We start from the raw sequence: 26,025 nt of genomic DNA, 5'->3' as shown, positions 1-26,025 counted from the left end.
AAAACAATAATGTATGCACTCACTATCTGTAAGTCGCTCTGGATAAGAGCGTCTGCTAAATGACGTAAATGTAAAAATCCTGATCCTCATACTCAATGTAGTTTACGAAAGTTCAATCATTAAGCTGGTCTGAATGCTCGCTTTAACTTAATACATTATGCAATATATAATGCAAATTTTTCCTATTCTATGTGCATAGTGGGAATGTATATGTTAAGAGGTTACAAATGTTCTCATCAGCATAGTGTCCTATCTATTCTCTTTTCTATTAGCCACGTGGGAAATGTCATTCACCTATTTATCTTATAACCTATGAGCATGGCACAATGATTGCAAGATTTAGCTGTTTAACATATCTGCTCTCTCTCGCAATTATAACCTTTCTCTATCTCAACCAATGGGAGTAAATCTTGCAATGTATTTATATGTCAAACTTACCCAAGTTCTCTTAATTGCTGTGTTACAGCAAAAGTTAGACAACCCTACACCTCCCCGACCAGCTATAATAACCTTATAAAGGCCCGTTATTGGAACTTCTTTCTCCTAGCGGGGGTTTCGATACCAGCCGCCTCGCATAGGGTTACCTGCAATCACATCATCTGGCTCCGAGGATCTTCCCTCGGAGACAAGGCCATTCCCCAAACTATTTAATAAAATGACATATTGCATTCAGTCTCTGTTATCCATTCAGTTAATCCTGTAATAGATATAAATGCCTTAATAAGTAGCCTAAGCATACACTACATTTTCAAAATGATTGCAATTCAATATCTATTTTATTATAACATTTGCTCAGCTACATTGAGGCAAAAGGCAAAGGAGACCGCTTATTTTTTTAACTTTTTATTTTCCATTTTCACACAGCAGAGATATTACAGACAAAACTATGCCTCAATAACAACACCATTACATGAACATCGTAAAACGTGACACAGCACAGAATTTCCATATATTCTCAGCTTGGTAGACAAAAAAACGATGAATTCAAAAAAATAAACAAATAAACACTATGTCTATGTCTATCCTACAGTAACAGCAGTTCAGTGGTCACTATATGTATCTATATTGATTTACAGCATCTTGATATTTTTTTAAACTTACTATGACTGTGATATGTGGTTGTCTTGTCTCACCTAGTTACCTTAAGACAGGGATTCCCAAAGTCTGTTCCCCCCCGTTTTGTTTTTTGCGCAGGGGCGGCCCCAGGACCAACTTTGGGAAAGCTTGCCTTAAGATGAACACACTGGATAAGATGTAAATGTATCACACAACATGGTTCTGTGTACAAAAAAAATTCAAATCAATTTTTATTTGTCACATGCACCGAATACAACAGTGAAATGCTTGCTTACAAACCGTTAACCAACAATGCAGTTTTAAGAAAAAATACGTTTTAAGAAAGTATTTACTAAATAAACTGAAGTAAACAATAAATAAATACAAATTAAAAAATAAAAGTAACAAAGAATTAAAGCGCAACAATAAAATAACAGTAACGAGGCTCTATACAGGGGGTACCGTGTACATTACAGTGACATTTCTTGAGGGGTTAGGGGCTAATTAGAATCTCCATTCTGAAAGTGATCCTCTTGAATTTTGTCAGCAACAGGTAACATCGGAAGGAACGCAAAGTGAGTCGTTAGGGGTGCGGTGTTGGTTTGGAATTGGGGGCACCGTTTGTGCATATTCTTCATGTGCTTTCTCAGGGTCCCCACATGACTAAAGCTTCTACTGCACTCGCTGCATTGAAACAGTGTCCAGTTCTTCCCAATGTGAATCTGTTGGTGGAGACTTTGTTTACTTGCTGAGACAAAGGATTTCTCACAAAAATGGCACTTATATGGTCTCTCCCCTGTGTGGTTCCTCATATGCACGGTCAGGCTGCTCGAGTGTTTGAAGCATTTGCCACATTCTTCGCACCGATACGGTTTCTCCGCTGTATGAGTCCTCATATGCTCTTTAAGGTTTTGCTGCTGCCTGAAGCCTTTGCCACATTCTTGGCACCAATATGGTCTCTCTCCTGTGTGGACACGCATATGCGTTCTCAGTTTAGCATTACAATGGAAACATTTGCCACAAATATGACAAAAAGGTTTTTCTGCAATGTGAGATTGTTGGTGTTCTATCATACATTGAGAGGAGTTCATGTTTTTTCCACACACACTACACATATGTTTTGCATCATTTGCATGTACTGTTTGCGCATGATTAATTAAACCCACCAAAAATTTAAAAGACTTCCCACACACTTTGCAACAACAAGGAGCAGCATTGCCGTGACTGGCTGATTTCTGATTGGGCAACACCTCGGTTTTCCATCCCTCCACAGAGGTATCAGAATTTTGTCTCTCATTTGTCCGCGTTCTCTTTGATTTGAGTAGCTTTAATGCTGGCAGTAGTTTCAACACTGGCACCCCCCCATCAGCATTTTCACTGACTTCACATTGAGCTCCATTTACTCCAGGGAAGGGCTGAGAGTAATTGTTTGATTCTGATCCTCTGTAAACCTTGCCATCAGGTTCGGTTTCCATCTCTGTAGTTGTGCTGATGCATACTAAGTCCCTCGCTCTGGTCTGCATTGTTAGGGTTTGGGAAAGATGTGAGGGCTGAGGGGGGTCCTGATCACAGTCACTTTTCACACAGGAAGGAGTGAATATGATCTCTTTGATATCAGACTCCAGCCCCTGAAGCTGCTCTTCCTCCTGTCTGGTCCTGAGCTCCTCCTGTTCCTTTTTAATCGGTGTGGGCTCTGGGTCCTCCTGTTCCTCTTTAATCTGTGTGGGGTCTGAGTCCTCCTGCCCCAGACCTGGGGTCCACTCCTGCTCACAGTGCTGCTGCTCAGGGGGAACCTCCTCAGGGACAGGGAGAGTGAGCTGCTGGGGGTCTGGAGTGATGGAGAAGTTAACATCAGGGAAATAGGCCAACATAAGATGTACAATACTTTAATACTAATCTTGTATGATATCTGATACTAAAACCTACTCTGTTAATTATTTATGCTTAGTCACTTTAACTCTACCCACATGTACATATTACTTCAACTACCTCAACTAGCCGGTTCCCCCGCACATTGACTTTGCACCGGTACCCCCCTGTATATATAGCCTCCCTACTGTTATTTTATTTTACTTGTGCTCTTTTTTTCTCAACACTTTTTTGTTGTTGTTTTATTTTACTTTTTTACTTAAAAATAAATGCACTGTTGGTTAAGGGCTGTAAGTAAGCATTTCACTGTAATGTCTGCACCTGTTGTATTCGGCGCATGTGGCAAATACAATTTGATTTGATTTGATTCCTCACGAAACTAGAACAAAACAAGACCATGATTTTTGGGATTTTCACGAAATGTAATCCATAGAAGGTTCCTTTTGGAAGAAGGATTCTTGAAATATATTAGACATTTCTATCTTAAACCATAATTAATAAATATTTAATTGAAGTTGGAATATTTGTGACATTTTGTCCTTACCCAGACCTCTTAAGACTCCATAATCTGTAGGTGCTACAAAGCAAAAGTAAGCGTCATATGAAACTTCACCACTTGCCTTGTAACATGAGTAGTATTTTATGTAGTATTTTATGTTCAACAATATATAGAAACATTTGCAAAATAGAAAATGGTATATTTTCAATATTCATGTTTATATTTGTCAATATTCATATATGTAAGCAAACTGTTAGAAATGTAAAGCGGTAAAGTTACATATGACACTAATGTTTACTTTGTAGCACCTACAAATGAAACATTATGGAGTCTTAAAAGGAGGCCTGGGTAAGGACAAAATGTCACAAATAGCCTAGTCCACCTTCAATTAAATAATTTCTCAATTTGAATTAGAAAAACGTTAATGTTGACGCAATGTGGAAATATGTATTTGGCTTCACCACATCAAGACAGACATTAATACACCATCATGAGCATATCATTCTCGAGATACATTTTGTACTTTGTAAACCATACAAAGTACAAAAGTGCTACAGTGCCAGTGCAGTTCTAAATGCATATCTGTTGAGTCATTGGTCTATTTCAAATCTTCTCTCATTGGTTGAGACAGGTGGGCCACCCTAGCCCTTGATCAGGACTCTCAGTTCCAGGCAGAATGCCACCTAGAGTTTGAGAGCTAGGTCCACCACAAAGTGCCATGTCATGATGACACTCACCTGTCTCGATCAATGAGTAAAACATTTTAAAACAGACAAGATGGCGGCGTATACATTGTTGGATTACTTAAAATGGAGCAAAACATTTATTTTAATAACGGAGCATTTTCTAAATTAAAACGCTCCACTTGCAACTGGACACGGACATTTTAGAAGATACATGTTTTGTCGAAACGAGAACCAAGATAGTATCGCCAAGTTAAGGTTGGTAGAAAATGATCTGTGCTACACCAAACAGTACCTATCCTGCAACTCCCAGTAATGGATACCAAAATCTTTGGTTAAATCACATTTTCTGGTGTAACAATCTGTAGCTAACATTTAGTATGCTTATTGCACTTGGGACAAATTACACTTTGTATATATTCTTAGTAGCCGTCAAGTACCCTAAACCGGCGGCAGGAAGCCTAGCAGTTAAGACCGTTAGCCAGTAACCGAAAGGTTGCTGGTTCGAATCCCCGAGCAGACTAGGTGAAAAAAAATCTGTCAATGTGCCCTTGAGCAAGGCACTTAACCCTAATTTCTCCTGTAAGTTGCTCTGGATAAGAACGTCTGCTAAATGACTAAAATGTCAATGTAAACCGCCTCCCTGTGGGGAGCTTCTCAAACTCTGGGAATTAGGGCTGTCCCCGACCCCAAAAAATCTTGGTCGACCGAAAGTCGTCTGTTCTTTTGACCAATCGATTGGCTGAATTTTTTTTACTTAAAACTAGCAAAATTTTTAAACTAGCAACATTGTATAAAATATTCTGGGCTGAGCTCAGGACAGACACAGCTGTAGGCTATTTGCGCAAGGGATAAGAAGCTGTGCTTGGGCAGGAGCTCACCGGAGCTGAGTCCTGGCACCTCAAATGTTCTACTGCTTGAGCTCCTGTTCCTCTTATAGAATATTAGCTCAAAAGTATTGTGGAGCTCCTGCACCCAGGGGCGCAACTTTCACTGGGGACGGGGGGGGGGCACGTCTAACCCACATTCTGAATTTGCGTTCCCCCAGTTTTATCATTGGAATGTGATACAAGGATGTAGCTCAGATGGTAGAGCATGGCGTTTGCAATGCCAGGGTTGTGGGTTCGATTCCCACGGGGGGCCAGTATGAAAAAAAAAAAATTATATATATACAGGTAAAAGTCAGTAAATTAGAATATTTTGAAAAACTTGATTAATTTCAGTAATTGCATTCAAAAGGTGTAACTTGTACATTATATTTATTCATTGCACACAGACTGATGCATTCAAATGTTTATTTCATTTAATTTTGATGATTTGAAGTGGCAACAAATGAAAATCCAAAATTCCGTGTGTCACAAAATTAGAATATTGTGTAAGGGTTACATTTTGAAGACACCTGGTGTCACAAACTAATCAGCTGATTAACTCAAAACACCTGCAAAGGGCTTTAAATGGTCTCTCAGTCCAGTTCTGAAGCCTACACAAACATGGGGAAGACTTCAGATTTGACAGCTGTCCAAAAGGCGACCATCGACACATTGCACAAGGAGGGAAAGACACAAAAGGTTATTGCAGAAGAGGCTGGCTGTTCTCAGAGCTCTGTGTCCAAACACATTAATAGAGAGGCAAAGGGAAGGAAAAACTGTGGTCAGAAAAAGTGTACAAGCGATAGGGATCACCGCGCCTAGTGAAGATTGTGAAAAAAACCATTCAAAAATGTGGGGGGAGATTCACAAGGAGTGGACAGCTGCTGGAGTCAGGGCTTCAAGATCCACCACCAAGAGACGCTTGAAAGACATGGGTTTCAACTGCCGCATACCTTGTGTCAAGCCACTGTTGACCAAGAAACAGCGCAAAGCGTCTCACCTGGGCTAAGGAAAAAAAGAGCTGGACTGCTGCTGAGTGGTCTAAAGTCATGTTTTCTGACGAAAGCAAATTTTGCATTTCCTTTGGAAATCGAGGTCCCAGAGTCTGGAGGAAGACAGGAGAGGCACAGGATCCACGTTGCCTGAAGTCTAGTGTAAAGTTTCCACCATCAGTGATGGTTTGGGGTGCCATGTCATCTGCTGGTGTCGGTCCACTCTGTTTCCTGAGATCCAGGGTCAACGCAGCCGTCTACCAGCAAGTTTTAGAGCACTTCATGCTTCCTGCTGCTGACCTGCTCTATGGAGATGGAGATTTCAGGTTCCAACAGGACTTGGCGCCTGCACACAGCGCAAAATCTACCCGTGCCTGGTTTACGGACCATGGTATTTCTGTTCTAAATTGGCCAGCCAACTCCCCTGACCTTAGCCCCATAGAAAATCTGTGGGGTATTGTGAAAAGGAAGATGCAGAATGCCAGACCCAACAACGCAGAAGAGTTGAAGGCCACTATCAGAGCAACCTGGGCTCTCATAACACCTGAGCAGTGCCAGAAACTCATCGACTCCATGCCACGCCGCATTAATGCAGTAATTGAGGCAAAAGGAGCTCCAACCAAGTATTGAGTATTGTACATGCTCATATTTTTCATTTTCATACTTTTCAGTTGGCCAACATTTCTAAAAAATCCCTTTTTGTATTAGCCTTAAGTAATATTCTAATTTTGTGACACACGGAATTTTGGATTTTCATTTGTTGCCACTTCAAATCATCAAAATTAAATGAAATAAACATTTGAATGCATCAGTCTGTGTGCAATGAATAAATATAATGTACAAGTTACACCTTTTGAATGCAATTACTGAAATAAATCAAGTTTTTCAAAATATTCTAATTTACTGACTTTTACCTGTATATATACAATTCATGTATGCACTCACTAACTGTAAGTCGCTCTGGATAAGAGCGTCTGCTAAATGACAAAAATGTAAATGTAAAATACAAAACTCGACAACAGTGTGCTTTAGGACCGTGCGGACACCACAGAGCAGGCTGACAGGCTGTGTGAAGGCAAAGTTTCTGGAAGGCTGGCTGGACCAGCACGGGAGAGTTGAGCATAGTTCAGTGTGTACGTGTTGCGCTCTTTCACCGAGTCGTAAAAGGAAGCAGAACAGAAACGGGCTACTCTTTAGTTGACTGATGCAGCTGGCAAAGTAACTGCTGTTTAACTTAACAGAAAAATCTAAACTAGTGTTTATTTGCAGTGCTGAGCTAGCATTGTAAATTACATGTAATGTTAGCTAATGTTTCATCCCCTCTCGATCCAGGCTCTGTCGCAGCCGGCCGCGACCGGGAGACTCATGGGCGGCGCACAATTGGCCCAGCGTCGTCCAGGGTAGGGGAGGGAATGGCCGGCAGGGATGTAGCTCAGTTGATAGAGAATAGCGTTTGCAACGCCAGGGTTGTGGGTTCGATTCCCACGGGGGGCCAGTATAAAAAATAAAAAAATGTATTCACTAACTGTAAGTCGCTCTGGATAAGAGCGTCTGATAAATGACTAAAATGTAAATGTAAAATGACTGAGGTGAATGAATAAGCTATGCTAGTGAGTAACTACAACAGCCAGGTCAGCTCTAGCCTCTAGTTATCTGTCAGATAGCGATATGAGGTGGCTATTATTACTATCTAACAGCAGTTGCTTGCATGGAAATATTTTGTAGCCTTTGTTTTGTCCCTTTTCAAAAGTAAATGAACTTGGCAAGCTTTTGCCAGTTGATGTACCATTAGAGCTGGCCAAAAGTTAGCTTACATTAGCTATTCTTTTTGCCTCAATCAAACTAGATCTGAATCAAACGATGAAACCAATCGGCTAAACGATTGAAAATTGATATTCTGACGTTTTTTCAGTGCAATGTGAGTTGTATTAGTCAGTATGGCAATGTAACATTATTGATCTGTCAAGTTTTCCTAGCTAATTCCCTACTTTTCACACGGACACAGTAATAAACAGCTCTAACGTTACAGGCTTCACTGCCATGGTGCACAGTAGAGGTCTGCACAGGACCCATTACTTCATCCCGCTCACGCCCGATATGCTAGATGTAGTTTGAAGAGTGCAGAGTTGGAGAGACTTGCACTTTCTCTTGAGCTATTTTTATAGCCTACCTTTTAGGAGTGGGAAGATTTCCTATTTCAAGGCAATGTAGTAAACTATAGCCTAATCATAGGCCTATTTAGGAAGTACATTTCCTTGGAAAGAGAACGGTCCCGTGCTTCTCTGCCCATGTATACATAGGCTATAGCCTACTCTATTTAATTGAGACCACACGCGCACCTGATCTCGCAGGTATGGCTACTGAACTGGAAGCAGCAAGAATGATGACAGCAACACTTGCTTTGTTTTGCATAGTCCTATAGGATATAGCCTACCTTTTAAGAGGACGATTTGCAGGCAGAAAAAAATGTATGGGTAATGCATACTTATTGAAAATGCAAAGGCGCAACGCTCGCTCACCATAATAGCCTAACCTATGTGCACGTTGTGCCTTTTCCTTTTCAATTATGATTACCTTTTTTGATTGCACTTCGACTCACGTTGGTTGAGCACCCTCCACTTCTTTTCATTATCAATATTTATTTACAGACACTGTAGTAAACTACAGTCTAATCATATTTAAGTTAATTTCATATTCAAGTTAACTGCCACGTGATTCTCCGTCCATGTAGACAGACTACTCTATTTCAACGAGACCACACGTACTAGGTGCACTTGAACTCTAACGCCCAACTAGGAGAGGTAGGCAACTGAAGTTGAAGCAGCGAATTGTGTGTGTGAATAACGCGAAAAAAGATGTGTTTTTAATACAATAGGTAGGCTAAAGCATACAAAGCAGAAAGAGGACCGTTTCAAAATAATCTGTGGGACAACAAAAATATTTTCATCTCGAAGTCGCCTGTCTGACTGCCCGCTCCCGCCTGCAGCATGAAAAATGCAGACCGCGCCGCAATGATCTCTGTCGGGACCCACAGGTCCCGCAGGCATCCCACGGGAATGCAGCCCTCTAGTGCAGTCAGTACACAATACTATGCTCATCATGTCTAAGCAGGATCAGATGGTGACAGGGGTCCCAGCAGGGTCAAACAGCCATGGAAGACCTGTCTACAGAGCTCAGGTGAATTTTGCAGTATATTCAGTGAATGATACAAAGTTCCATCTTGAATTGATGGGTAGACCTACAGTATCTATAGGACAGCAGTTTAAGCTTAAAGCTATATTCTGGGATCTGGGAATAATGGTTATTTCAACTATTGAACCATTGATTCTATTCTTGGATAATATAATGTATAAATGTACACCAAGGTAATTCTTTGTCATGCCTCATTTTAGGAGGATCAGATGGTGACAGGGGTCTCAGTAGGGTCAGACAGCCAGTCTGTGACAGAGGTGAATTTTTGCAGATACAACACTTTATTCTCTCTGAGCAGCAAACACTGGACAAGCCAGACGCTATTCTAAGGCAGTCTGACAAACCTCCAAAGTTGATTTACAGAGGCTTTTCCCGATGACACAAAACATGCCAAACAAAAATGTGAGGAAGACCTGGGAGACACTATTGATGATGATGAATGGATACAGATATGTTAGAATGTCCAGTCATGTGCATATAATCTCAGACATAAATTACTGCAGTTTAAGACCATCCATAGAATGTACTATATGCCAGTGAAACTGAATTTCATGCACTCAGAAATGGTATTATTCTGCTGGAGGTGTAAAGCACAAAAGGGGCCATATTTGCATATGTTGTGGTCTTATGAAGGCTGGCTGAATTCTGGCAAAGAGTATATTCTTTTATGTCAGCATGTCTACAGATTTTCCCTTCTCCCTGTTTTTGTTTGCTTGTAAAATGTTGATACTGGAGACTATTATCAGAAGAAACTGTGTAACCTAGCATTTATAGTGGCTAATAAATGCATTGTCATTAATTGGAAGGTTGGTTATCCTCCCACAATGTATGGAATAAATGTCAAGTTATGTACACAGTATCACTAGGTTTGTTTTAAGATTAAGGGTATACTGTGCAACTTTAATAAGCTCTGGTTGCCTTATATGGAATACTGTACGACAAAAGGAGTCTGTATTGAAAACATGCCCACGTCAGGGGAGATACCTATTTAGGCAATCCCTAGCTGCTGGGCTGCTCAGTCCTGGCCCTGGGGGTCTGTGGTACTGTTGTCACTCTGGCCTTGGCCTAATACACCTGAAACCAATAATGACTGTTTCACTAAGATCCTAAAGCTGAGAGGGGTGTGTTGGGTTGGGGCGCTACAGGGCCGTGGATCCCTAGGGGCAGGACGGGGTGACCCAGCTATATAGTGTGAGCTCTACAGTACTATTAGGCCTATGATATGAATTATATGGAGGGTGTACTGTTTCTGTGTGTTAATGTGTATGTGTGTTTTCATTCAACTTTTGTTTTCCAAACCTTTCCCTTGAGACATAACAAAAAGATGAAGGAAGTTGTGTTGGGGAGAGAGTTGAGTTATTGACTAGACTGGTGGGGGTGGGGCGTGTAGGCGGCTCGGATTGGCTGGGCGGTCTGGCTGAAATTTGATATAGTGGATGTCTTAAAGACAATCAAAAGTTATCTTTGTACTTTATTTGTAAGAGTTGTTCATTTGTTAGGCTATTGCTTAAAGGTGAACACAATATTGATTATTGAATTAACATGGATCTAGTTCAGTCTTATCAATCACTTAAACATATTTAATAATGATCTCTTACCTAGCTTGATGACTGTGGGCATTTTTGCTTACTTTTTGTTCTAAATGTAGATGGATAGAAGCGCCATAGGTCATATTAGATTATGTAGAAATGCAGGAAATGTGCTTTAGATGGCGAAAAAAATGGGAGGACCCCCAGTCCCCCTGCCAAGTTATGTCCCCTCTGCAAATAGCACTGCTGGGTGATTTAAAAAGTCAGTCAATCAATCAATAATACACTGCTCAAAAAAATAAAGGGAACACTTAAACAACACATCCTAGATCTGAATGAATGAAATAATCTTATTAAATACTTTTTTCTTTACATAGTTGAATGTGCTGACAACAAAATCACACAAAAATGATCAATGGAAATCAAATGGATCAACCCATGGAGGTCTGGATTTGGAGTCACCCTCAAAATTAAAGTGGAAGACCACACTACAGGCTGATCCAACTTTGATGTAATGTCCTTAAAACAAGTCAAAATGAGACTCAGTAGTGTGTGTGGCCTCCACGTGCCTGTATGACCTCCCTACAACGCCTGGGCATGCTCCTGATGAGGTGGCAGATGGTCTCCTGAGGGATCTCCTCCCGGACCTGGACTAAAGCATCCGCCAACTCCTGGACAGTCTGTGGTGCAACGTGGCATTGGTGGATGGAGCGAGACATGATGTCCCAGATGTGCTCAATTGGATTCAGGTCTGGGGAACGGGCGGGCCAGTCCATAGCATCAATGCCTTCCTCTTGCAGGAACTGCTGACACACTCCAGCCACATGAGGTCTAGCATAGTCTTGCATTAGGAGGAACCCAGGGCCAACCGCACCAGCATATGGTCTCACAAGGGGTCTGAGGATCTCATCTCGGTACCTAATGGCAGTCAGGCTACCTCTGGCGAGCACATGGAGGGCTGTGCGGCCCCCAAAGAAATGCCACCCCACACCATGACTGACCCACCGCCAAACCGGTCATGCTGGAGGATGTTGCAGGCAGCAGAACGTTCTCCACGGCATCTCCAGACTCTGTCACGTCTGTCACATGTGCTCAGTGTGAACCTGCTTTCATCTGTGAAGAGCACAGGGCGCCAGTGGCGAATTTGCCAATCTTGGTGTTCTCTGGCAAATGCCAAACGTCCTGCACGGTGTTGGGCTGTAAGCACAACCCCCACCTGTGGACGTCGGGCCCTCGTACCACCCTCATGGAGTCTGTTTCTGACCGTTTGAGCAGACACATGCACATTTGTGGCCTGCTGGAGGTCATTTTGCAGGGCTCTGGCAGTGCTCATCCTGCTCCTCCTTGCACAAAGGCGGAGGTAGCGGTCCTGCTGCTGGGTTGTTGCCCTCCTACGGACTCCTCCACGTCTCCTGTTGTACTGGCCTGTCTCCTGGTAGCGCCTCCATGCTCTGGACACTACGCTGACAGACACAGCAAACCTTCTTGCCACAGCTCGCATTGATGTGCCATCCTGGATGAGCTGCACTACCTGAGCCACTTGTATGGGTTGTAGACTCCGTCTCATGCTACCACTAGAGTGAAAGCACCGCCAGCATTCAAAAGTGACCAAAACATCAGCCAGGAAGCATAGGAACTGAGAAGTGGTCTGTGGTCACCACCTGCAGAACCACTTCTTTATTGGGGGTGTCTTGCTAATTGCCTATAATTTCCACCTGTTGTCTATTCTATTTGCACAACAGCATGTGAAATTTATTGTCAATCAGTGTTGCTTCCTAAGTGGACAGTTTGATTTCACAGAAGTGTGATTGACTTGGAGTTACATTGTGTTGTTTAAGTGTTCCCTTTATTTTTTTGAGCAGTGTATAATAATACTCTTAGCAAAAATGTATATTTTAAATTTACAACATGTAGACTATGAGAATAGAGAGGTTCAGAACTTTTGTGAAACATTACATCACAGTTGAAAAATATTAATCAAAACTGGATGGTGTTCAGAGATAGATGAGAGGGGTTGAGTGGAGCTGAAGGATGGGACTAAAAACAAATGATAACTATTGTAAAATATACTGTGTCCGTAAAATATATATAGTATGTATAAGCTGTAAGTAGAAGCGTAAGTGTTGTTGTCCATTAGTTTACTCCAATTAGGGGAGGGATGGTATGGTTAGGGGAAAAGAATAAAAGGAAAATATATTTAAAAATATACATATATTTACCAACAAATATATGGGGGATTGAAAATGATGCAAACAATTACATTGATGGAAGCCACAATCTATCTGCAATATTAAAGCTGATCTACCCCCCCAAGAAAATAATAATAAAACTAACAAAAAATTAAAATCACTAAAATTAAGTCCCCCCCCCCACTTCTTAAACCAAAGTTGCGCCACTGCCTGCACCTAAATATAAACAAAACGTTTTAGAACACTCATTCAAGGGTTTTTCTTTAATTTGACTATTTTCTACATTGTAGTGAAGCCATCAAAACTATGGAATAACACATATGGAATCATGTAGTAACCAAAAAAGTGTTAAAACAAATCAAAATATATTTTATATTTGAGATTCTTCAAATAGCCACCCTTTGCCTTGATGACAGCTTTGCACACTCTTGGCATTCTCTCAACCAGCTTCACCTGGAATGCTTTACCAACAGTCTTGAAGGAGTTCCCACATATGCTGAGCACTTGTTAGCTGTTTTTCTTTCACTCTGCGGTCCGACTCATCCCAAACCATCTCAATTTGGTTGAGGTCGGGGGATTGTGGAGGCCAGGTCATCTGATGCAGCACTCCATCACTCTCCTTCTTGGTAAAATAGCCCTTACACAGCCTGGAGGTGTGTTGGGTCATTGTCCTGTTGAAAAACAAATGACAGTCCCACTAAGCCCAAAACAGATGGGATGGCGTATCGCTGCAGAATGCTGTGGTAGCCATGCTGGTTAAGTGTGCCTTGAATTCTAAATAAATCACAGACAGTGTCACCAGCAAAGCACCCCACACCATACACATGCGGAGATCATCCGTTCACCCACACCGCGTCTCACAAAGACACGGCGGTTGAAACCAAAAATCTCTAATTTGGACTCCAGACCAAAGGACACATTTCCACCGGTCTAATGTCCATTGCTGGTGTTTCTTGGCCCAAGCATGTCTCTTTTTCTTATTGGTGTCCTTTAGTAGTGGTTTCTTTGCAGCAATTCGACCATGAAGGCCTGATTCACCCAGTCTCTTCTGAACAGTTGATGTTGAGATGTGTCTGTTACTTGAACTCTGAAGCATTTATTTGGGCTGCTATTTCTGAGGCTGGTAACGCTAATGAACGAATCCTCTGCAGCAGAGGTAACTCTGGGTCCTCCATTCCTGTGGCAGTCCTCATGAGAGCCAGTTTCATCATAGCGCTTGATGGTTCCGTATTGACTGTCCTTCATGTCTTAAAGTAATGATGGACTGTCGTTTCTCTTTGCTTATTTGAGCTGTTCTTGCCATAATATGGACTTGGTCTTTTACCAAATAGGGCTATCTTCCGTATACCCCTCCTACCTTGTCACAACACAACTGATGGGCTCAAACGCATTAAGGAGGAAAGAAATTCCACAAATTAACTTTTAAGAAGGCACACCTGTTAATTGAAATGCATTCCAGGTGACTACCTCAAGAAGCTGGTTGAGAGTGTGCAAAGCTGTCATCAAGGCAAAGGGTGGCTATTTGAAGAATCTCAAATATAAAATATGTTTTGATTTGTTTAACACTTTTTTGGTTACTACATGATTCCATATGTGTTATTTCATAGTTTTGATGTCTTCATTATTATTCTACAATGTAGAAAATAGTTTTAAAAAATCAAGAAAAACCCTTGAATGAGTAGGTGTGTCCAAATCTTGACTGGTACTAATATATATATATATTACTGCTCAACTAAAACAATCTAGATCGACCAACAACCTAACGGCCAAACAAATCGACCAGTCGACTAATTGGGGTCAGCCCTACCGGGAATAGAGGATGGGAGGGGTGATTTATAATGGTCAGTGCTTAGTATACATGTCACAGAGCTGCCTTTGAGGTTTTTCAATGATCTTGCTGCCCATATTTACTAATCTGGGCCCGGTTTCCCGATAGCAGTAGAACTTACGTTTACGAGTGTTATAACGATGCACCTTTCCTACAATGGCCAAAGATGTAACGTGTGTTTCCCAGAACACCACACCGAGAGCACGGTTGCTAAGTGCATAGTTGGAGCATGTTTTGATACTGATAGGATCGGAAGAAAGGGAGCGCTGCTCTTAGATCAGCTTTCTCCAATCAAGTCATAGCCTTGTCCTCAAGGACAAAATAAAAGATTCTAATGAAGCACTTAGCGCTCTACCAGTGGTCTAAGGCAGGCTTTAGATTACGAGTGTTTAAGTGCAACGTTAAAAACGATGGTTTTGGGGAAACAGCTCAGAGATTTAACGATGCTCCTACCAAGGTTCTAACGATGAACTTAGCCTTAAGACGCTTTTGGGAAAGTGGGCCCAGCTCTCAAACTCCGCGCCCATCTGTTTTCATATTTATAAATGGGGGATGAACATGTGCTCTTTTGCTGGAGTTGGACAGCTCCACACACAGCTGAACATTGCTAAGAACATGTGTAGCTAAAGGATTTAAAGCATATACAGTGAGGGAAACAAGTATTTGATCCCCTGCTGATTTTGTACGTTTGCCCACTGACAAAGAAATGATCAGTCTATAATTTTAATGGTAGTTTTATTTGAACAGTGAGAGACAGAATAGCAAAAAAATCATCCAGAAAAACACATGCCAAAAATGTTATAAATTGATTTGCATTTTAATGAGGGAAATAAGTATTTGACCCCCTCTCAATCAGAAAGATTTCTGGCTCCCAGGTGTCTTTTATACAGGTCTTAAAGGGAGTGCTCCTAATCTCAGCTTGTTACCTGTATAAAAGACACCTGTCCACAGAAGCAATCAATCAATCAGATTCCAAACTCTCCACCATGGCCAAGACCAAAGAGCTCTCCAAGGATGTCAGGGACAAGATTGTAGACCTACACAAGGCTGGAATGGGCTACAAGACCATCGCCAAGCAGCTTGGTGAGAAGTTGACAACAGTTGGTGCGATTATTCGCAAATGGAAGAAACACAAAAGACCTGTCAATCTCCCTCGGTCTGGGGCTCCATGCAAGATCTCACCTCGTGGAGTTGCAATGATCATGAGAAAGGTGAGGAATCAGCCCAGAACTACACGGGAGGATCTTGTCAATGATCTCAAGGCAGCTGGGACCATAGTCACCAAGAAAACAATTGGTAACACACTACGCCGTGAAGGACTGAAATCCTGCAGTGCCCGCAAGGTCCCCCTGCTCAAGAAAGCACATATACAGGCCCGTCTGAAGTTTGCCAATGAACATCTGAATGATTCAGAGGAGAACTGGGTGAAAGTGTTGTGGTCAGATGAGACCAAAATCGAGCTCTTTGGCATCAACTCAACTCAACTCGCCGTGTTTGGAGGAGGAGAAATGCTGCCTATGACCCCAAGAACACCATCCCCACCATCAAACATGGAGGTGGAAACATTATGCTTTGGGGGTGTTTTTCTGCTAAGGGGACAGGACAACTTCACCGCATCAAAGGGACGATAGACGGGGCCATGTACCGTCAAATCTTGGGTGAGAACCTCCTTCCCTCAGCCAGGGCATTGAAAATGGGTCGTGGATGGGTATTCCAGCATGACAATGACCCAAAACACACGGCCAAGGCAACAAAGGAGTGGCTCAAAAAGAAGCACATTAAGGTCCTGGAGTGGCCTAGCCAGTCTCCAGACCTTAATCCCATAGAAAATCTGTGGAGTGAGCTGAAGGTTCGAGTTGCCAAACGTCAGCCTCGAAACCTTAATGACTTGGAGAAGATCTGCAAAGAGGAGTGGGACAAAATCCCTCCTGAGATGTGTGCAAACCTGGTGGGCAACTACAAGAAACGTCTGACCTCTGTGATTGCCAACAAGGGTTTTGCCACCAAGTACTAAGTCATGTTTTGCAGAGGGGTCAAATACTTATTTCCCTCATTAAAATGCAAATCAATTTATAACATTTTTGACATGTGTTTTTCTGGATTTTGTAGTTGTTATTCTGTCTCTCACTGTTCAAATAAACCTACCATTAAAATTATAGACTGATCATGTCTTTGTCAGTGGGCAAACTTTCAAAATCAGCAGGGGATCAAATACTTTTTTCCCTCACTGTATCCAATGTCGGATTTGTAAATATGTATTCTTAAGAGTTTTGCACTTGTCTAATGACTTTGTGTTTTACAGGTGTAGATGCTTTTGGGAAACCGGGCCCTGGACAGTTTTGTCCTGTTCTTTGCACCCAGGTTGCCATACCATGTGGTCAGTTATGCTTTAAGATACACATGTCAATTATATGTCAACGATCCTTCCTCCAAAGGACCCTTCTATGGATTCAATTTCGTGAAACCCCCCAAAATCATGGTCTTGTTCATAGCTGCGGGAAGTAAGAGTGCTGATGGTACTGCAGCACCCCATGATAAATTGATAAATAGATATATACAGTGCATTCGGAAAGTATTCAGACCCCTTGACTTTTTCCACATTTTGTTACGTTACAGCCTTATTCTAAAATGGATGAAATAAAAACATTTTCTCAATCTACACACAGTACCCCATAATGACAAAGCGAAAAGAGGTTTTTAGAAATGTTTGCAAATGTACTACAAATAAGAAACAGAAATAACTTATTTACATAAGTAATCAGACCCTTTGCAATGAGACTCGAAATTGAGCTCAGGTGCATCCTGTTTCCATTGATCATCCTTGAGATGTTTCTACAACTTGATTGGTTGTAGAAACAATGACAGAATTGACAGAATTGGCTGTAGGGCAAACTGTTTTTCAGGGGAAGTGGGTGAGAACTATCAGCCCTCAACAAACTGTTAAGATCAGTAGGTTTCCTATAAAGATCAGTGTATAGAACATTATCCTCACACAAAATCAGATCAAGGAAACTGATTTGACGTGTGTCAGTTTGCCCTACAGCCAATTCTGTCGAATCAAAATAATTTGTAAAAAACAATCAGATTTCAACCGCAATATGGCTGAGACGCAAAGAAAATTAAAGGAGAGGGGGTACAAAAATTGTCAGATTACTACTACCATTGAGAAAATTTAAAACAAATCGAGACCTGATCTTTCAAGGACAGTCTCGCAAAAATAAGCATTCTTGCGTTCTAACTACACGCTATTCAAAGTGCTCTGAACAAATTAAGGGAATCGTTCACAAATATTGGCCCATTCTAAGATCTGATGACAGTATTGGTAATGTGTTTTCAGACCCTCCCTTGGTTGTATTCTCGCGGGGCAGAAACCTCAGAGATCAATTGGTAAACTCTGATTTACCACCCCTAAATATCCCTGCACAACGTCAATTTGCGCCTCTACCGGATGGAAACTACAAGTGTAACGGCTGCCCTCAATGCAATGGCACTTACAAATGTAGATCCTTTAATCACCCCCAAACAGGGAAACAGATCCCAATCAAAGGTGTTATTACGTGCTCCACTAAGGCAGTTATTTATCTTAGAACTTGTCCTTGTGGTAAACATTATGTGGGTAAAACAAAGCGTGAATTAATAGTACGAATCTCGGGAACATCGTAGCACTTTTTGGAAGCGAACCACTCGATTTGGTCCCTACGTTATATCGGCATCGAACATGTCACCCTCCCTAGGAGAGGGGGTGACCTCGACAACTTATTGTTAAAACGAGAGGCTGCCTGGATCTTTAATTTAAAGACCCTTGCTCCCTTCGGTCTCAACTTAGACTTTGATTTGAAGCCATTCTTGTGATTATTGTGATTTTGCTATTCATAGTAAATGTTTGTGGGCCTATGTAGCCAAGTTGTATCTATGATCGTATGCGATCCATGTTTTTTGTATGTTCTGTTTATCTGTGAATTAACCAATGCTATTAGGCCACACCCGGCCATGATTAGACACCTGCGTGTGTCCTTTGACACTATATAAACTAGTGACTCGCAGTGTTTGTCATTATACTCTGAATACTCAAGTGTTCTACTCCGTTAGCCAGCACCTCACCTAAATAGGTGTGTGTTTCTTTCGCCTCTATATTCACCTTCCAACAGGACAACAACCCTAAGCACACAGCCAAGACAATGCAGGCGTGGCTTCGGGACAAGTCTCTGAATGTCCTTGAGTGGCCCAGCCAGAGCCCAGACTTGAACATCTCTGGAGAGACCTGAAAATAGCTGTGCAGCGACGCTCCCCATCCAACCTAACAGAGCTTGAGAGGATCTGCAGAGAAGAATGTGAGAAACTCCCTAAATACAGGTGTAGCGTCATACCCAGGAAGACTCGAGGCTGTATTCGCTACCAAAGGTGCTTCAACAAAGTACTGAGTAAAGGGTCTGAATACTTATGTGAATGTGACGTTTCCGTTTTTTTGGGGTGATAAATTAGCAAAAATGTATAAAAACCTGTTTTTGCTTTGTCATTATGGAGTATTGTGTCTAGATTGATTGAACAATTTAATCAGTTTTAGAATAAGGCTGTAACGTAACAAAATTTGGAAAAAGTCAAGGGGTCTGAATACTTTCCGAATGCACTTTTTTAAAATTAACTTTTTTTTCTTTTCTTTACAAAATATAATCCCACCATATTAGACCTTTATTGTTCCTGTATGAGCAGAGAAAAATACTCCTCAGGACCCTCCAAACATTTACCCGTTGCTCAATAAGGGAGTGAGCGGTTTTTATAATAAAGGTTACATGGAGAAAATCTGACCTCTGAACTGAAAATGGATGGCCCTCCCTTCAGCAAAATATACACTGAACAAAAATATAAATGCAACATGTAAAGGGTTGGTTCCATGTTTCATGAGCTGAAATAAAATATTCCAGAAATGTTTCATAAGCACAAAAAGCTTATTTCTCTCACATTTTGGCCACACATTTGTTTAAATCCCTGTTAGTGAGCATTTCTCCTTTGCCAAGATAATCCAAGCAGATTAAACAGCATTATTACCCAGGTGCACCTTGTGCTGGGGACAATAAAAGGCCACTCTAAAATGTGCAGAGTTGTCACACAACACAATGCCAGTCTCAAGTTTTGAGGGAGCATGTTGCAATTGGCATGCTGACTGTAGGAATGTCCCCCAGAGATGTTGCCAGAGAATTGAATGTTTATTTCTCTACCATAAGCCGTCTCCAATGTCATTTTAGAGACTTTGGCAGTATGTCCAACAGGCCTCACAACCGCAGACCACGTGTATGGCGTCGTGTGGGGGCGAGCGGTTTGCTGATGTCAACGTTGTGTACAGAGTGCCCCGTGGTGGCGGTGGGTTTATGGTATGGGCAGACATAAGCTACGGACAACAAAAACAATTGCATTTTATCGGTGGCAATATGAATGCACAGAGATACCGTGATGAGATCCTGAGGCCCATTGTCATGCCATTCATCCACCACCATCACCTCATGTTTCAGCATGATAAAGCACGGCCCCAAGTCGCAAGGATCTGTACACAATTCCTGGAAGCTGAAAATGTCCAGTTCTTCCATGACCTGCATACTCACCAGACATGTCACCCATTGAGCATGTTTGGGATGATGTGGATCGACGTTTACAACAGCGTATTCCAGTTCCTGCCAATATCCATCAACTTCGCACAGCCATCGAAGAGGAGTGGGACCACAGGCCACAATCAACAGCCTGATCAACTCTATGCGAAGGAGATGTCAGGCTGCATGAGGCAAATGGTGGTCACACCAGATACTGACTGGTTTTCTGATCCACTCCCCTACCTTAAAAAAAAAAAGTATCTGTGACCAACAGATGCACCTCTGTATTCCTACTCATGTGAAATCCATAGATTAGGGCATAATTAATTGATTTTAATTGACAGATTTCCTTATATAAACTGTAACTCAGTAAAATCTTTGAAATTGTTGCATGTTACATTTATATTTTAATTCAGTATATTTTACCTAAACCCTCCCTGGCCTGAATGCTTGAAAAAAAAATTACAGGCTAAGAATGACAGAGAGATCAAAATCAAATCAAATCAAATGTTATTGGTCACATGCGCCGAATACAACAGGTTCAGACATTACAGTGAAATGCTTACTTACAGCCCTTAACCAACAGTGCATTTATTTTAAACAAAAAAGTAAGAATAAAACATCAACAAAAAAGTGTTGAGAAAAAAAGAGCAGAAGTAAAATAAAGTGACAGTAGGGAGGCTATATATACAGTAAAATAAAGTGACAGTAGGGAGGCTATATATACAGGGGGGTACCGTTGCATAGTCAATGTGCGGGGGCACCGGCTAGTTGAGGTAGTTGAGGTAATATGTACATGTGGGTAGAGTTAAAGTGACTATGCATAAATACTTAACAGAGTAGCAGCAGCGTAAAAAGGATGGGGTGGGGGGCAGTGCAAATAGTCCGGGTAGCCATGATTAGCTGTTCAGGAGTCTTATGGCTTGGGGGTAGAAGCTGTTGAGAAGTCTTTTGGACCTAGACTTGGCACTCTGGTACCGCTTGCCGTGCGGTAGCAGAGAGAACAGTCTATGACTAGGGTGGCTGGAGTCTTTGACAATTTTGAGGTCCTTCCTCTGACACCGCCTGGTATAGAGGTCCTGGATGGCAGGGAGCTTTGCCCCAGTGATGTACTGGGCCGTACGCACTACCCTCTGTAGTGCCTTGCGGTCAGAGGCCAAGCAGTTGCCATACCAGGCGGTGATGCAACCAGTCAGGATGCTCTCGATGGTGCAGCTGTAGAATTTTTTTGAGGATCTGAGGACCCATGCCAAATCTTTTTAGTCTCCTGAGGGGGAATAGGCTTTGTCGTGCCCTCTTCACGACTGTCTTGGTGTGTTTGGACCATGATAGTTCGTTGGTGATGTGGACACCAAGGAACTTGAAGCTCTCAACCTGTTCCACTACAGCCCCGTCGATGAGAATGGGGCGTGCTCAGTCCTCTTTTTTTTCCTGTAGTCCACAATCATCTCCTTTGTCTTGGTCACGTTGAGGGAGAGGTTGTTGTCCTGGCACCACACGGCCAGATCTCTGACCTCCTCCCTATAGGCTGTTTCATCGTTGTCGGTGATCAGGCCTACCACTGTTGTGTCGTCGGCAAACTTAATGATGGTGTTGGAGTCGTGCCTGGCCATGCAGTCATGGGTGAACAGAGAGTACAGGAGGGGACTGAGCACGCACCCCTGAGGGGCCCCCGTGTTGAGGATCAGTGTGGCAGATGTGTTGTTACCTACCCTTACCACCTGGGGGCGGCCCGTCAGGAAGTCCAGGATCCAGTTGCAGAGGGATGTGTTTAGTCCCAGGATCCTTAGCTTAGTGATGAGCTTAGAGGGCACTATGGTGTTGAATGCTGAGCTGTAGTCAATGAATAGCATTCTCACGTAGGTGTTCCTCTTGTCCAGGTGGGAAAGGGCAGTGTGGAGTGCGATAGAGATTGCATCATCTGTGGATCTGTTGGGGCGGTATGCAAATTGGAGTGGGTCTAGGGTTTCTGGGATTATGCTGTTGATGTGAGCCATGACCAGTCTTTCAAAGCACTTCATGGCTACAGACGTCAGTGCTACGGGTCGGTAGTCATTTAGGCAGGTTATCTTAGAGTTCTTGGGCACGGGGACTATGGTGGTCTGCTTGAAACATGTTGGTATTACAGACTCAGTCAGGGACATGTTGAAAATGTCAGTGAAGACACTTGCCAGTTGGTCAGCACATGCTCGGAGTACACGTCCTGGTAATCCGTCTGGCCCTGCGGCCTTGTGAATGTTGACCTGCTTAAAAGTCTTACTCACATCGGCTACGGAGAGCGTGATCACATAGTCGTCCGGAACAGCTGGTGCTCTCATGCATGCCTGTGTTCAACTTATCATATTTCTCCAATGCCAAATCAGTGTGTCTTGTTTGCAACAAAACTGTCCCTGTTTGCAAATAATAGGAATCTGTGCATGGTATTTTCAAAAGGTTACGCCTACCTTTCCATCCCAGACAGTGTTGGCCTACCAACGCAGAAATGTTTTAGCTTTAACTGCCTGCTACTCTTCTTCCGTGGCTTAACCCAACAAGAGAAGGTCACAAGTGTTTTCTTAAAAAGATGTCTGGGTTTAAATATCTTCCATTGTACAGAAAGTAAATAGCTTAATGAATTGATAGTGACAGAATTAGATTACGTCCCAACCAAAGTCAGCCTCTGAATGTCAAAGAAACAAAACATTGATATCCCCGTATGCATCGGAGTCACGTCTTTCCCAGTTATTTTCCCCTTAAAAATCTTAAACTAACAAGGGATAGGCCTGTGCTTTTTTGCAATTTTCTTTAATAAAAGGTAGGCCTAAGGCATACCCTCTCATATTCCCTCAATTTGAGTCTTGGTTTTAACTTAACAGCCCTTCACTGACATGGAGGTAGGCTATTTAAAGAGTGCATGGTGGGTGGAAGAATTGACTGACAAATCTATGGAGATAGCAGCCTATAGCCTAATTTCATCTGTCAAAAAGGTAGGCCTACCTCATTTCTTAAATAGGAAAAAATAGGCTCCAACACAAAGCCCTCTTGTTAAGTCTAATTAAAATGAAGACTGTTGAAATGAATTCTGCCTACTTTCAGCACCATGAGCTGTCCATTTCCGCGGCTGCTGCTTTAAGTTTCACCACCACAATGTAAGTTACTCGAATCTGGCTTATTGTGAAGTCAATAACTCTGATAAATACATAATGGGCAAGAAACCTATTGCTTTTAATAAAATCAATTCTAGTAGTAGCAAGTTATCAAAGTTGACCTCCTCCTCATCTTCTTCTCAAACTGAACAGAATATAGTCTATAGGCTAGTCCACGCGCAAGAAAATAATACAAATATATTTTCGGAAGAAACCTTTGATCTGCCACTGTAGCCCTACGCAGCACAGTCATTGGTTAAGCAGCACACAAAAACGTTTTGGATCAGCAACAGCAGAGCAGGCTGGGGCTCAGGGTTGGAATATCCATGCAGCCTAGTTTTATTTACACCACCCCAGTAGCTCTTAGAAATATAACTCTGTGCTTCTCCGAGCATGCACTTCGTAGCCTATAGGCTATGGATCATTTGATTGAGACCACGCTAAATAGCTTATAGGCGCACTTGATATTGTGCTCCCAGCGGAGAATCATGAGGGGCAGCATTGGTCACACATCAATATACACTGAGTGTACAACACATTAAGGACACCTTGCTAATATTGAGTTGCTCCCCCCCTTTAGCCCCCAGAACAGCCTCAATTTGTCAGGGCATGGACTCTACAAGGTGTTGAAAGCATTCCACAGGGATGCTGGCCCATGTTGACTCCAATGCCTCCAACAGTTGTGTCAAGTTGGCTGGATGTGCTTTGGGTGGTGGACCATTCTTGATACACACCAGAAACTGTTGAGCGTGAAAAACCCATCAGCGTCGCTGTTCTTGACACAAACCGGTACGCCTGGCACTTACTTCCATACCCCATTCATTGTTGCATTTGTATTTTTGCACTTAAATCTTTTGTCTTGCCCATTCACCCTCTGAATGGCACACATACACAATTAATGTCTCAATTGTCTCAAGGCTTACAAATCCTTCTTTAACCGGCTGCCTCCCCTTCATCTACACTGACTGAAGTGGATTTAACAAATGACATCAATAAGGGATCATAGCTTTCACCTGGATTCACCTGGTCAGTCCATCATGGAAAGACATGACATAGACTACCCTTAATGTGTCCTTAATATTTTCTACACTCAGTGTATAGCCTAATAAGCAAATAATTATAAAACACTGATAAATATCGACATATCAATTACAAATGACATGACCCTCCCTGGACTAGATTAAAAAATATATATATACTTAACCCCCCCTTGACTGAAATTGAAAAAGAATGACCCTCCCCCATTTTCCTCCAGGTAACCATTCTGTAAATGTTGATCAGTTCCAAACAAACCTCAGTCAGTCAGTCAGTTAGTTAGTTAGTTAGTTAGTTACACACCTGTTTTATGTAACCTTATCTCTGGTTTGTAAACCGAGTCCAGTAGTCTTTGTAGGCGTTTGCGCTCCTCATTTGAGCGGGACATTTCTTCCTCGTACTCTGTTATCGTTTTCTCCACTGCCCCAAATATCTCCACAGCCGCCTCTGTTAATTTCTGAGTAAGAAACGCATTCAACACCTGTAGTTTGGACATTTTCAGTAGCGTGAAAGACGAGCAGTTCAGCTCAGTGTTGTCGAGCTCAGATCAGCGTCTCGACAGCAACACAAAAAAAGTACTTCCGGGTAACGGAATTTCGCACATTTTCTAAATAAAAGCTCCCCCCCAACGTATAGTAGGAAAGGCGCAATACTTCTTCTTCGGTGGGGTTTATTGGCGGTTGGCATCCAACGTTATGGTACATTACCGCCACCTAAAGTACTGGAGTGTGGGCCAGAGACAGGGCGAAACGAAATGCTACCTACCAGCCCCGTTGCTCTTAAAAAAGATAACAAAATATTTGAGACTATATCTAATGACGTTCTACTCAAAATACTCTTTCAACTAATTTCCTATATCCCCTTCTCCCTCATACTAGATCTCAGCCTCTCTCTTTCCCTCTGATACTGCCCACACTGTAGCAATACATGCGCCATGGTATCTATTTGCTGGCAATAATCACACTTTCCTGTTGGATGCTTTCCTATCACATTTAATGTTTTATTCAACCAGCTGTGTCCCACCCTTAATCTTGTAAAAAATTGCCTCTTCTCTTCTGTCCCTTTCTGCCGTCCTCCCCTCCCTGACTTTCCTCTGTACTTGAAATAAATGCCTGCCCTTAGTGTCTCTATTCCACTGCTCCTGCCGTCTCTGCACCATCACTGTCCATATCAGGCTTTTTGCCTCTGCCTTGCTCATTGAAACTACAACATCAACATCCCCACTACTAAGTGCTTGTTTAGCCAGTACATCAACTGCCTCGTTCCCCTCTACCCCCACATGGGCTGGGACCATTGACGTCACCAGACCCGGGCTGATTTTGTCCAAGCCCGAGTCTTTTGCCCTGCTGGGATGGTGTAAAACAAACTAGGCTACACTGCATTACACACTGCAATTAATACTCCAATCATGAGCACTGGCCTGCCCAGCCTTTTTTAGTGCTGACTAAAACCAGCATTTATGTGGGCCGACGGTGGATGGTGGTTGGAAGAGCGCGCTTGTTTGAAATGGAAAACCGTTGCAGGAGCTATCGATAAAGAAGAACATCAATACGAAGCAGCTGCTTTACAAGTGGGAT

General features: G+C 42.4%; 1 protein-coding gene across 1 annotated transcript; it reads right to left on the bottom strand.

Annotated features, from left to right (window-relative positions):
• Positions 1–1,468: 1,468 nt before the first annotated feature.
• On the bottom strand, positions 1,469–25,434 carry LOC121557260 (histone-lysine N-methyltransferase PRDM9-like). Its single transcript, XM_041871092.2, has 2 exons — positions 24,752–25,434; positions 1,469–2,884 (listed from the first exon to the last, which is right to left on the bottom strand). Exons 1-2 carry the CDS (start codon positions 24,942–24,944, stop codon positions 1,557–1,559), a joined length of 1,521 nt encoding a protein of 506 aa, XP_041727026.1. The 5' UTR covers positions 24,945–25,434; the 3' UTR covers positions 1,469–1,556.
• Between the last annotated feature and the right edge of the window lie 591 nt (positions 25,435–26,025).

The sequence above is a fragment of the Coregonus clupeaformis genome, chromosome 10 (assembly GCF_020615455.1).
Source record: "Coregonus clupeaformis isolate EN_2021a chromosome 10, ASM2061545v1, whole genome shotgun sequence".
Taxonomy (NCBI): domain Eukaryota; kingdom Metazoa; phylum Chordata; class Actinopteri; order Salmoniformes; family Salmonidae; genus Coregonus; species Coregonus clupeaformis.
The sequence above is the reverse complement of the archived record's forward strand: the minus strand, read 5'-3'. Positions and strand labels throughout refer to the sequence as shown.